Genomic DNA, 13,805 nt, shown 5'->3' on the forward strand with positions numbered 1-13,805 from the left:
TTATTGCCAGTATCACTCCACCCCGTTAACAATAGGTGTATCAGTCACATGGAGGCAGTGCTTAAAAGCCTGAATTTTGCCTGAAACTCTCAGACTGAAGAAGTCTCTTGGAGGAGAGACGAAACGTTTCATTAAAGAAGAACCCGTCCAGAAGACCTATATAATTTTTTTCTTTTTGATTTTTTTACCTGGATTACTGAGATGCATCAGGGCAAAAAATAGAAATGTTTTTTTTGTTCTGAAAAGTTGGAAACTCAGCTTTCAACTAACGTCAGCTCGACTTCAGAATTTCAGTTTTGCTACAACTGGAGCGCAGCATTACTCCCAGTTGGAGAGACATGATTATCTAGTGGTGCAGAAACATTTTTATTTACAAACTGATTAAAAGATGTCAACAACGGAAGTTAGTTTTGGACACACTGAGCTAAAATTAGTAGTAATTGAAAGTCAGACACAATATACTGTACTCTGAGCACTAAAAGATCATTGTGATAAATGTGAGATTACGCAGGATGTTAAAATTAAAGCGTGTCCAAAATAGCTTTAACTACATATGATTTCTTTACAAAGGATGATTTCAGTTTAAATATGTGGCATGAAAGGTTTTTGGAGGCATGCAGTCTTTCCAGGAGGTCTTTAATTGTTTATGTAATGATTGTCTGAGAAGGAGTTAGTGTAAAGTTGAGAAATCACATTGTACTGATAGTATCTAATCTTTTTAAAATATAAAATATCACATTAATACATTTTTAGACCACCAGCAACATCGGTATGTAAACATTATGGTCTCAATCGTAAATTACTTGCTTGTTTCACTGTTAAAGTAAGAAACACATCGATACTTTTCCTGCCCTCTCCACCACTGACCTTCTGTTTCTTCAGCGACCCCGTTTTGCTTCTCTTCAGTGAGGTGTCCCTGAAGGTGGGGGTCTTTCGTTTCTCCACGCCCGCCCCGACGCCGCCCTGTCCTCCTATTGAGCTGATCACGTCTCCTATCCCTCCGCTCCCTCTGCACCCGGCMCCCGGCGGGGCGCCCGCGCCCGGCTTGGTGGACTGCAGGATGCGGTTGCGAAGGCGTCCGATGGGATAGACGCTTCCCAGGCTCCAGCCGGCCCGACCCGCTCCATCGCCGTGGAGGTACTGGAGGCGTAGCGCCGCCAGGTGCTGCAAGGTCTCCTCTGAGGCTGGGAAGTGACCACTTATCAACGACTCATGGGCCTGACAGACAGAAAAAAATCACACGTCGTTTTAGTTCCTGATGAAAGTTTGAACAGTGCCACAGCAGTTTGGGGGGAAATAATGGAACAGAAGTCATTTACCAGAAAGAAAAGAAGACATCTTTTAATTATTTGGTGAGTAAGTAAAACACAAAATTGTGTCTGAGAGGTTACCTGCTCAAACATGAACGCAAACTCCACCCCCTCTTTAGGCATGCTCTCAACATCTAAGAAGCAGTACAGTTTGAAGTACAGTTTCCACTCTCCCTCTTCTTCCTCCTCTTCACTTCCTGCTAGTCTGAACGCAGAAACAACAGCAGATTGTTAACAACATACTGTTGTTAACCGTAAAACTGTGGTCAAACAAAGTCAAAAAATGCTGAATAATTTCCAGAATAAATGGATTACCTCTCAAACTTGGCCAGAATATCAGCTACAATCACTCTGCTCTCCAGAGCCCGATCCGTGAAGCCGTTGTGTTCGAAGAGAGAAAACAGGTTCTTGCTGTCCTCCATGGCCAGACCTCGGATCAGCTTCTCCACAACCTGCGGCACGGAAAATTGAAGAAAACAGATTTGCTTTCAGCTTGAATCAGTTTGGTTGGAGCTGAGCTGATCTCAGGGATGTATTCAGGGCTCTCAAGCTTTGATCTGAGTTTGGAACAATAGTTTGAGCCACTGACAGCACAACCACTGTTTTGAACGATGAACAAACTCAACCTTCCTCTGTTATCTGGGGGTCAGGACCACGGGGATTTATTTTGGCGTGACGGTGTCAGTGAAAAACAAAACAAAACGTTCCATTAAAAATTTTATTTACATAATATTTGTAATCCAGGATGGATCAGAGGCAGCTGTGAACATGCGTGATTCATTTGCAGTGTGGACTTAGAGCAGAGTGGGTCTCCTCTCTGCTCTGACAGCAGGTGGGGTTTGCTGCAGAGGCTGCTGTGAGACCGATGAACTGTCAGTGCTTGGGAAGTGGAGGTGAATAGGTTTGTTGCTAGTCACGTTTTTGAAAATAAAAAAAATAAAATTAAATTAAAGTTAATAAGATGTTAGCTGCTAACATGCTAATATGAAGATGTAACAGACGATCATATGCTGCTAGCTGTTCCACCCTCTGACTGCTGCAGGGGCGTGTCTTAGAGAGAGGCTTTTATATCAGAACACAGCCGCTGTGACGAAACCGTGAAGAAGACACGTCATCGTGGTTGAGCCGTTAACCAATATGCAAATGAGACTGCAGTACCACTGCTCAACCCATATGAGCAGCAAAAACACGTTTTTAAACCAAATATTACAGATTCCAAAAAATACACACAAAAACATCAAAATTAGCACAGAAACAGTACTATATAACATTTTAGACACATTCTAGACAGTTTATCAGCTAAAAAAAGTTAATTTTGGGGTAAGTTCCTCTTTAAGCGTGAGAAATACAAAGCTGAGGCTGAAATGTGTGTATCTCACGGTAAATGTGTGAGACTTCAGAGCCCTGTGTGTCTGCACCTTCAGGATGAAGATGTCAGAGTGTGTTTGCGCACCTCTCCAGCTGTGGTGTGCGAGTTGATGGAGATCTTGCAGGAGCCTCCTCCATGGCAGTACACGGTGGTGCTCATTTCCTGCCTCAGCAGGAGGGCAGCGATCTCCTCCTGAGACGGAACAAACTCACGAGTCTTGGTCTTCTTCAGGGATTCCCCAATGAAACTTGCRTAGCGCTCGATCTCAGTGCCGGGATAACGTTCACGTATCCTACAACACAAAAATGCAATAAGCCGGTACCCTTCATCGACAACRTGGGAGTCACACAGCAGGGGACGTACCGCTTAAGGTGGAAGCGGAGGTATCTGAGGATGGCTCGGCAAGGTAGGAAAGTGCAGCTCATGCAGGTGAGCAGGTGCCAGTGCGCCCGATTGGCTGGGCTGTTTGGCTGAGGCACATGATTGGTCTGCTTGATTACCTGACAATAAACCTAAAAGAACAAAAATTGAAGTTGRTTTGAGAAAACTCAGTATCTTGTTAACGTTTTAGGAATATCTAATCTTCTTACAACAAAGAGATAGTCTATAAATTCAGACTGTGATGACCTAAACTTGACTTTGCTTGTTTTTAATTAGAGATCCTTTCAGAATGAAAAGTACCTCATCCCTGAGAGGGCGCAGGTCCTGGCAGGTCTGCAGGATGCCCTGAATGATGGGCACGGTGTCTGCCAGCGTCTCCATCTCCTGCAGTGAATTAAAAACTCTCACCGCTTCATCCTGCAGGCTTGCATAACCCTGCTGCCTATGCACTGCACGCAGAAATAATGTTGGGGAAAAGGTCAGGGAGGACAGAGAAAACAGCACAGAAGAGAAAGAGCTTTTATTACAAACAAAAAAGGCATGTTTGAGAAGATCGTCCAAAACAGCTGCGTTTAATGCACAGCTAGAGATATTTAGTTTTCTATAAAAACGCAGTGTGAATGCTGAGTGCTGAAYGTGTTTGCTGAAATACGTGTAAAAAAGCTGAAGTTCTTATTAAATGTAAAAAGAATCAGAGCTCTATCTTACGGAGCCCGCTATTTTAACACAGTGCAGCCACGCAACATCAATGTCAATTTCACGAAGTTGTGGCAACACATCCTGTTTTGGTAACCGAATATTTCAAAAATGAAAGTCTGATTTAATTCAGTTCATATATAAAACAACTTTTTGCGTGGGAACGCAAAACAATATTGCGAGGTAACGCAAAAGTATTGCGAGGTAACGCAAAAGTATTGCGTGGAAAAGCAAAAGAAAAAAATCCCCCCATGTCCTCTTGCGGGCTCCGTACTAGTTAACAGYAGCAAAACAYTAGCTAAAAGCAGAAAAGGGCAATCTAAAAGCTAGAGTAAGGCTAGCTTATAGGCCAAAATGTGTAATGTCAGCTAGATAAAAAAAGTAGCAAAGCATTTGCCAAAATCTATAGTAGCAAAAGGCTAGCTCAAAGTTAAATGTAGCAAAAAGATAGATACTGTTGGTCTTAATCGTAGTAATAGAAGTAGCTAGAAATTGCAAAAAAGCCTGCTAGAGGCTGAAAGTAGCTGAATGGTAGCTAAAATATAAACTATTTTTGAAAAGATCTCAATGTATTTCTGGGTGAAAAGGTTTGTAAATATGATTAAATATTTAGAAAAGTATAAAATTTATTTAAAAAATAAAAATGCCCTGCCCATCTCCTGAATGAGATGAGCATTTATAATGTAAATGGCTAAAATATCACAAAATATGTAAAACAGGTTTGAAAAAAAATTTAAAAAAATAGGAACACGATATTGTGTACAATGAGTCAGCCTTCACACTAAATAATAAAATTAGAGTGAATGGGAGCAAACTATTGACTCACAGTTAGTGACCTCTCCATAAGGGAGCGGCAGCAGAGGGGCGTGCAGCGGATGCTGAGTGTATCGAAGGATGGGGTTCCTCCTGTACATCTGCTCCACTATTTCGGGGTTCACACTGTTCTCCTGAGGGGACACAACAAACAGAAACTCAACTCATATATCCGCCCGTGCACTCTAACATGTGCCGTTAATGTGACTTCGTTTTACCTTAATGTCTCTGATGAGCTGCAGGGTTGGCGTTTCTATTGGGGTTTTGCTTTCTATGACTCCCATGATTGCAGCTGTCCATCTCATGGCTTCATTCAGCATCTTGGTGTACAGGCGATAGTTATGCTTCCTTCCATACACAATGATGTTCCAGTATCCTGGGAAGATAGAATCAGAATCAGTGTTCACGATGAATATATGATACCTGTTTTTACCTTCTCCTAAAACTAAGTTAAGGTACATTTGGGCTCACCTGTCTCCCTGTGCACCCGCTCATCCGGCTGAATGACCGAACAGAGCGAGTTGAGGACCAGAGTTCCCATCTTGGAGGAGTTCTTCTCAGAGCTCTTGTAGTAATCTAGCGAGTTGTTGGTCAAAACAAACCAGCGTTTCTTCAGTTTCAGGGAGGTGCTCTTAGAGTTTGTCTTCATCTCCTTGTGGAGCCAGCCTGAAGATGGTGAGGCAGGACGGGAGAGAAGGTGGGATGAAAACGATGTGAAAAGGTACGTAAAAAGGCTAATCCGCTAACTGCTAATAGCAATATGTTAGCTTTTTCACTAACTTTGAAAGTTAGTGGGCCAATTACCTTAAGCAGCTAGGTAATTTTTATGATAGCATWTTTTTTTTTTACATATTTGTTAAAACTGTCACTATGTCTTGACGATATGAGACAGATCATCAGTGAAAACTTAAAGCTCCTCCCAGTGGTCCTACCGCCATTTATAGAAATACACKGCTCCCAGTCAGAAACAGCCAATCAGAGCCAGGAAGAATGGCTTACCTAAAACCCGCTAGAAGCCGCTAGATGATGTCATCACTTAATTTTCATAGTTGGACGTTTGCCAAAAGTTGCAATCTAAGATATAGGTGATTTGTATATTCATGTTAAAGAGGAAACAAGTGAAAGAAAAACACTAAATGTGTTTAGAACTGCAATTGAACTTAATGAAATAAAAATAATTTCATGACTTCAATGCTTAGATCCACATTACATTAATAAATTTTGTGAGAATGTTAAATTTAATCAGCCGACTGTTGGATGTCACACAGGGTGTGCCGAGGTGAAGAAGTAACTGTGAGTCCAACGCAGCTGGCTCCAGAGATTTATTTTAGAGAGTCAGTTTCAGTGAAAAAAAACATTGCAGTAAAAAGTACATTCTGCTTTGTAAACCAGGCAGGAGCAGTGACAGCTATGTGCAGCCGGTGGTGTTGCACGAGGCTTCAGTGAGTCGGACCACTCAGTGTTGTAGAAGCGGAGGGGCTCACCACACTGCTGCTCGCTGAGGAAAATGTTCAGAAAATGTAGTCGCCAAAGCCTCTAAAAGTCATCAAGAACACCGGGAAAGTCGCTAGATTTGTCGCTAGTTGCTTTTTGGAAAAAGGTTGTTAGAGGGGTCTGAAAACTTGTTAAATCTAGTGACAAAGTCGCTAAGTTGGCAACACTGGAAGGAGGGCTGTAGCGCAGCAGAGATCAAGGGGGATGGACTGTAAGGTGTGTAAATTTTTAGGTGGTTTTCTCAGAACTCCCTACTGCTGCTAACAGCTAACTAACAAAGTGATATCAACAGGTTTGTGACATCTAGCGTTAGCATGTTTAGCGTTAGTGAAGCTATTGTTTTAGTTGGCGGATTATGAGTTAGCAAAGCTTTGTGGTTAGCTGTGTCCACCACTGCTAATGCTTCAGACATAATTTATTTTCAAGATTATTTATCCATATGTGAAGATAATGGAACATTGAATGATTTATAACAGTCAAAATGACTGAAACATGTGTTAAATGCTTGTTTGTCTCCTGAATGTCTTACCCCTGGCAAGGAACTCCTGTCCATCCGTCCGGGCGTCTCCTTTAGGTTTCTGCAGCAAGCTGATCCAATGATGCATCTCCTCTGGTGTGTCACTGTTGCAGTGGATAACGCGGTTGGCCGTAATGATGACGAAGGAGTTTGGACTGCAATATGTCAAGTAAAGAAAACGTTTTAATGCTCAAGCTTGATTTTTTTTCCCTCTTGGTTAAAATCAGCTTGAAAGAACAGTCTAATCTCCTTAAATTGTATGTTTATTTTGGCAAATGTGCAGACCGAGAGGACTGACTTTATATTTGACACTGTGCAACTAAATGAATTTTGAAGTCAACCCAATTCAAGACGGCCACTGTAGCCAACTAATTTTAAAGGGATCCATGATTAGTTGTAACATTAGACTTTATTTAATAAACATATATTTTAAATGTAAAATGAAGACTGTAAAAATACTGTAGGATGTTCAGTTTTTATCATTTTTAAACTAAAAGTTTAAAAATATATTACATGGATGGGGCCATTTTATTTACACGCAAAGCATTCTGGGTAAATGATGACGTGGATAGGTTCTGGGTGTGAGGCTGCTAGCGAGCTATATCCACCCTGAAGGTTAATCTTGGACAATATCTGATGATCGACTCTTTTAAATGAAACCAGAGAGCGTTGACAGAGAGGAGAAGGTAGAAATGACTCAGCCTGTAACTGAAAATGTGGATGGAGGACAACAGAGCTGCTTCATGGAAGAAGAACCTCAACTTAGCCTGTTAGCTTTAGTCTTAGCCCCAATGCTATCACCATGTATATGTATTAGCTCAGTGCTACACATTCTCCTCTCGTCACTGAGGTCCTCCATCCACATGACAGAGAAGGGAACGCAAAAATGTCTCAGCCTGCAGCTGAAATATTAATGGAGGACCTCAGTTTAGCTTGTTTGTTGCGTTAGTACCGAGCTAATACATATAAGGCAATTTAGCGTTGGTGCTAGTGCAAAGGCTAACAGGCTAAGCTGAGGTTCTTCTTCCATGAAGCAGCTCTGTTGTCCTCCATCCATATTTTCAGTTACAGGCTGAGTCATTTCTACCTTCTCCTCTCTGTCAACGCTCTCTGGTTTCATTTAAAAGAGTCGATCATCAGATATTGTCCAAGATTAACCTTCAGGGTGGATATAGCTCGCTAGCAGCCTCGCATCGATGACCTATCCACGTCATCATTTACCCAGAATGCTTTGCGTGTAAATAAAATGGCTCCATTCGTGTTAAAATATATTTTTAAAAATTTACAAAACTAAACAGCCTACAGTATTTTTACAGTCTTTATTTTACAGTTAAAATACACGTTTATCAAATAAAGTCTAATGTTACAACTAATAGGGAATCCCTTTAAGAAATCCAAACGTGGCTCAGTCACATTTTTAGATTCTGAAATCAAAACTTGCTCTGATAGTAACTAAAATCCTATCGCAAAAACATGACTGCTTAATACTTTGTCCATAACAGTTGAAGTTCAGATKATGTTCTCTGTCTTTTAGCAAAATATCTGAGAATGTACAAACTAGATTTCACTGAAACTCTTTCTACTACATATACTCCTGCAACTGATGAATTATTATTATAATTCAAGATGACAACTAATCAGCCTTAGCAGATTCAAAAATASCTACAACTCGATCACTTTCAAGAATATTAAACTCAAATTTAAYGCGGTAGTGGCTGTGGGTCTTTTACAAGACAAAGTCTGAGCACCAACTCAAACTCACCGATCAGGGTTGTCTGATGCACAAACCGAGTCAATCAATCCCACATCAAGAGTTCCCTTCACAAAACAGGAAAGGTGCCATTTATTATTTAGTAATATTATTGTGAGCATRTATTAAAATAGTGCAAATGTTAAGAGGGGATAAAGAAATTACTTAAACTCAGATTAAGTCACTGAAAGATTTAGCTGAAGACTCACAACGGCGTTTTTAGGGTTGGCCTGCTCATGAGACATTTCTAGCAGCTGCTCAGGAGTGCACACTCTCACCTTAGTGAGCATATTAAACCACCCACTGCACAGAAAAAAAAGCAAAACACTCACGTAATACACTCATAAAAAAACAGGAGCAACAAAATGGAAATTTTGTTGCGTCACAGCAAACATCTCCTTCATACCTTGCGTCTTCCGGCGACTCAGCAAAGACCTGGTACGTCCTCTCATCTGTCACAATGTTCAGAGCATTCTCCTTTTCATGATTGTCGACAATCTCCCTGTAAAACCACAAACAGGGTCTGAGACAAGCAACTGTAGTCACAAGATAGTTTACCTGTCCAATGAGGTGGATCCTTTCTGCTCCTGGAGGTCAGAGGTCGTACTTAGCCGCTTTGATGTCTATGGTTCCCTTCAGCTTCTCCTCGCTGTCGTTGTCGTAGTACATCAGCTTGCAGTCCCTCAGGACAAACCATCGCATCTTCCAGTTCCTTGGATTTAAAAACCCAAAGAAGGCCAGGAGAAATCATTAGAAATGTGTCGCAAGGTTTGAATTTGTTCATTATGCAAAACGAAACTCAGCCTTAGGTAGAACAACCTCCGGGAAAGAGTGGAGAGGCCTCCTCCTTTCTTGTAGAGCCATCCTGACTTCAGGGACTCCTGTTTGGACCGGAACCACATGAAGGTCTCATCTTTTAGCACGCACCAACGCCTCCTCCATGGGATCATTAGACCAGCTGAGGGAACACAGAGGACATATTGATATACGGGGATAAACAATTTTTTTATTTGTTCTTTAATAACTTTGGTGATATGAATAATTCAGACAAGAACTCACTGCAGTCGCCTCTTTCTATTCTATTATTATGTCCATCAGGCAAACCAGCAGAGATAACAAACATTTTTGCTTATTTAAAAGTTTAGAGTTTCTTTTGCAAACTATCACAGACTTTTGCCATTTTATTTTAGTTTAACAACTTGGCTCAGTAGAAATCAATGGAAAATTAGTCACTGGCCAAGAACCTGTATGCTGGTCACACACCTACCAATCACTGGTTTACTGTGTCTGGTCCATCATTGTACATACAGACTTGTTTGTGGGTGTGTATAGGTCAGGTTTCATCTTCTATGTGAGGGCAATTTTTTTCGAACGCACTTAATTGTAGTGACCAAATGCTTCTTATAGGGATCTAAGCCTGATCCCCATGGAAGAAAATACCTTTGGTGGGGTAACAGTTATGTTTAGGTTTGAGCCCCTTCTCTCAGATTAAAGTGGTTCTCATCGATTCAGTGTTGGCCAAATGTCTCTTCCTTTCTGGTCCCTACTGCACTTTTGGAACCATCTTGGCAGTGGCTCCAGGCAGATTACATCGAGTACTGCGCGCAATGGATTTTAACAACAGCGGACTACTGCCCGTGGATTGACTTATGCTGTGTCCAAAACGACAGGCCGGGTCCTCCGGAGGACCCAGACTCCCCGGTCGTGGCGGGCCGGGTCCTTGGTAGACCGGGAAGACCGGAAAAAAAGAGGCTGTGAATTTGGACGGTCTAGCCTCCCCTACTTACCCCGGCGTACGTCATGTCACCTAGCAACTGTGATGACGCTAAACAAGTAAACTTAAGTCAAAACTAGAAAAATATCAATACATTAGCATTATTAATATCACAAAACTACAAAATTAACTTAAAGGTAACATTTGAAGAACTAATTGACCCGCTGTAGGTGCATGTTTATTTCGCGTTTTTTTATGATAAAAATAATTTTTAAAAACATGYCCATACAAATGATAAAAGTATTAGAATTACAACCGCTAAATTTTTTTAAATTTCCATATCACCATATTTTTATTTAAAACGTATTCTTTTCTCTCGCTTCGTCCGCGATTACTAGCTTAAACAAATCTCTGGTCAGGCCGCAATGCATTATGGGATATGCTGGGCCGGGAAGGATCCATCAGACCAGTCCTTCGATTCGGGCCAAAGAAAGGATGTATTTGTTGGCCGCATCGGAGGAGTCTTCGGTTTTGGACGTCCTTCGTCGCGGGGCTGTGACGTATGCGGCCGACGAATTCGGCCTTCGGAGGACCCGGCCTGCCGTTTTGGACACAGCCTTAGTCAAGGCAGAAYTTGCAAACTCTTGCAAACTCTTCTCYGAGAAACTGCAGACCTTTTTGTCTGTTTTAGGAGACGAGCACATACAGCTTGAGTTCAACAGAGCAGTCCGAACAAACTGGCTGCCCACGGTTACACACGCTCCAATAAACAGAGGCGCAGTAAGTAAAAGTAAAAAAGTACGACTACCGGACAACAAAACCACAACGGCCACCGCCGCCGGCTGACAATCCGCCCCCACAGAGTGAAGGACACACAGCCTTAGAGACACACATACACTTGAATAGATCTGAACAGACAAGAACCAATGTGACTTAACAATGGAGAAGGGGCTTAAGATGGGAAGTGAGTTTAGGTTCGGTTTAGGGTAAGGGTCAGAGTTTGACTATAGAGATGAATGGAAGTCAATGCAAAGTCTTCATGAAGATAGGAGTATACACAACGTATGTGTGTCTGTCTACAGAAAAAATGTAAAAGAAATAACTAAATGAAAAAAATGGTCAAAAGTTCACACCTTTCATGTAGAGGTAGCCATGGAAGTATGGTGGAGCATTTCCATTAAGCAGAGTCACTCTGCCATTCGTCACCTCTTCATCAGTGTCCATCATGCCATCATGTTCATCATCACTGTCTGCGTACTGCAACATTACCAAAAAAAAAGACTTTTACTTGATGAGTTATTTTAAAAGCTTTACAGCATGATGTATTATTAGTTTATTAAAACAGTGAGTTAAATGTCAGAGGGTTCACGTGGAGCTGTTCATACATGTCTGCGTGCACGCATGAGGGGAAGCGAGTAAGTGTGTGTCCTCACAGAGTCAGAGCTGCCTCTGTAGGACTCCAGGCTGGTGTTGGTGCAGGTCGACTTCCTCGGATGCTCTTCGTCGGTCACGGCGGCGCTCCCGCGGTTGCTTCCTGACACTGAGCTGTCGTCTCCGGCCGTGACGGAGCCCTCCTCTTCTTCCTGGTCGTARTCCGACTCGGTGTCGGCCGGCATGCTGTAGATGGGCTCCTCCCCGTCCGCCAGGCTTTCCACCATGCTCACCTTCCTCTCTGGCTCCGACTTGGTTCCCTCCTTTTTCTCCTCCTCCCCTGGGGGAGGTGGTGGCGGTGGAGGGGGTGGGGGTGCCGCCACGCCGTCTCCAGGTGGAGGAAGAGGAGGAGGGGGAGGAATTCCACCGGCAGCGACGGCGTCTGTGGGCAGGGGCGGAGGAGGGGGTGGCACAGGGGGGACCGTTCCCTCCGCAAACGCAGGTGGGGGAGGGGGGAGGTGGGCAAATATGTCCTGAACCAGAGGAGAATCGGACTCGGCGGGAGGAGGGAAGTCCGGCAGCGGGATGCACTCCTCCTCAGCGTGGAACCCTTCATCCACATCCTCTTCCTTAGATGCCCCTCTGGTGGTRCTCGCCCCCTTAGCAGTTTTCACCTCGGCTGCAGCCTCCAAGGTGGGGTCCACGCCCCCGAAGTTCAGCAGGTCGATCAGCTCGGTGGCCTTGCGGGAYGCCTCCTTTTTCATCCGCTTCAGCTCGGCGTCCCGGCGCAGCTGCAGCTCCTGCTTGGAGGACTCGCAGAGCTGAGACACCTCATCCTCTCGTTTTTTTTGCAGCCGTTCGATTTCGCGTTCGAGCTGCAGGATCTCCTCCATCTGGCGAGCTTCATCCTAAAGGGAAAAAGGTGAACTTGTTATCACCAAACACATCAAGTTGAAAATATTTTCCATAAATCTTTTGCGTTCTTGCTTGACTTTATCCCGACCTCTGACGATTTTGCCATCTTCTCATCATCTTCCTTCTCTTCTTTCTCCTCTTCACCTGTCGTTTTCCTCTCCTCTTCTTCTTTCTTCCTTTGTTCCTCCTCCCTCTTCCGCTTCTCTTCTTTGAGTTTGGAGACATGGGCGCGGGCCACCTGACCTCGCCTGTGCCTCTGCAGCACCAGCACTGCCTTGCGTTGCTTCACGAACCGCCTGCGTTGAATGTGCCTTCGGAGGTGTTTCTGCAGGTTGAYGACGCTGGTGCGGACCAGTCTGAAATGCTTCCTGTGGGAAAAATGAAGCAGACGAAGAATATATGCTAAACAGATATGCTAAACATGACTTTCAAACCTTGCAAATGGCGTTATGCATGATCTTAGGTGAGCTTTTAGCATTTGAAGCTTGCGTTGGGGGTGTTTCCATCCAACTGTRATGCGTAATTTTGAACAAACTTTTAAAATGTTACAAAAAAGAGAAAAAAAACTAATACGAATTAAGCATGTTTCCATCTACAGGTTTTGGAGCGAATCAACCAGGCTATGCAAACCGTAATTACATCAGACGTTATGCTTGGCTGTAGAAAACAGGAAGTAGAGGTCACAAACTAGCAGGACCACACATCTCGGGACAATGGAGAGACGTTTTCAGGAGTGTCTTGCTATCGGGCAAGTTGTAATTGTTCTATCAGCGGGGCTCTCAAGTCTCTCGCATCGACTGTAAGACACATGCATTTCTTGACGTGCACACCTCACACTTTGCATTTCTCAAGTAAAAACACACACTCAAATGCACACACACATACAGTATTTGRAAGAACCATTATCTAGCTCAATGTTTTCCTCTCTGGCTGGACTGGCTCATTTGGATAAACCGCTCTCTTAGCCTAAAAAGATCCATCTCCACCTTTGTTTTATTTTATTTTATTTTATTTTATTGTTTTTATTCTGCATTGGAAGTCCTGCACACGTGATGTGTTCAGAGCTGATGGAGCCATTCCTGTCAATTAGAGAACTCATCAGTGCTGCACGCCATCATAAAAAGCTGCAACATTGTGAGACGAGACAACCATTGATCTAYATTACTGGATTGGACATTGCCTATAGCCGCTATAGCTAGCGACGCGCCGTCATAGGAGCCATTGCTATGCATTGAGTCATGTCAACAAAACAGTAGAGTTTCAATGCGGGATGCGTGTCAATCTTTCACAAAAATATTCATAGCACCCCATTTCTTATCTGATTTCTATAAAATATGGCTTAAATTAAAGCTGAAAAAATTGCAGATGTGATATGTAAAAAAAAAGTTTATTTGCTCAAGAGATAAATCTATAAGCAGTCTGGGAACTTTTCATTATAGGTTTTTGCTAATGTATTTACAGCAGAAGCCCCTTTC

The 13,805-nt window shown here is 43.0% G+C and overlaps 1 protein-coding gene across 1 annotated transcript in view; it reads right to left on the reverse strand.

Annotated features, from left to right (window-relative positions):
* Positions 1–13,805, reverse strand: part of LOC106518460 (unconventional myosin-X) — a 63,853-nt gene that overhangs the window by 7,234 nt on the left and 42,814 nt on the right. Inside the window, 18 exon segments of the mRNA XM_074559742.1 lie at positions 868–1,218; positions 1,392–1,515; positions 1,626–1,762; positions 2,764–2,971; positions 3,043–3,191; positions 3,361–3,509; positions 4,583–4,703; positions 4,788–4,945; positions 5,041–5,235; positions 6,593–6,735; positions 8,343–8,398; positions 8,540–8,633; positions 8,737–8,832; positions 8,938–9,042; positions 9,150–9,288; positions 11,178–11,301; positions 11,430–12,323; positions 12,419–12,698. Coding sequence (XP_074415843.1) covers positions 868–1,218; positions 1,392–1,515; positions 1,626–1,762; positions 2,764–2,971; positions 3,043–3,191; positions 3,361–3,509; positions 4,583–4,703; positions 4,788–4,945; positions 5,041–5,235; positions 6,593–6,735; positions 8,343–8,398; positions 8,540–8,633; positions 8,737–8,832; positions 8,938–9,042; positions 9,150–9,288; positions 11,178–11,301; positions 11,430–12,323; positions 12,419–12,698 — 3,523 coding nt within the window.

This window comes from Austrofundulus limnaeus, unplaced genomic scaffold (assembly GCF_001266775.1).
Source record: "Austrofundulus limnaeus strain Quisiro unplaced genomic scaffold, Austrofundulus_limnaeus-1.0 Scaffold61, whole genome shotgun sequence".
Lineage (NCBI taxonomy): Eukaryota > Metazoa > Chordata > Actinopteri > Cyprinodontiformes > Rivulidae > Austrofundulus > Austrofundulus limnaeus.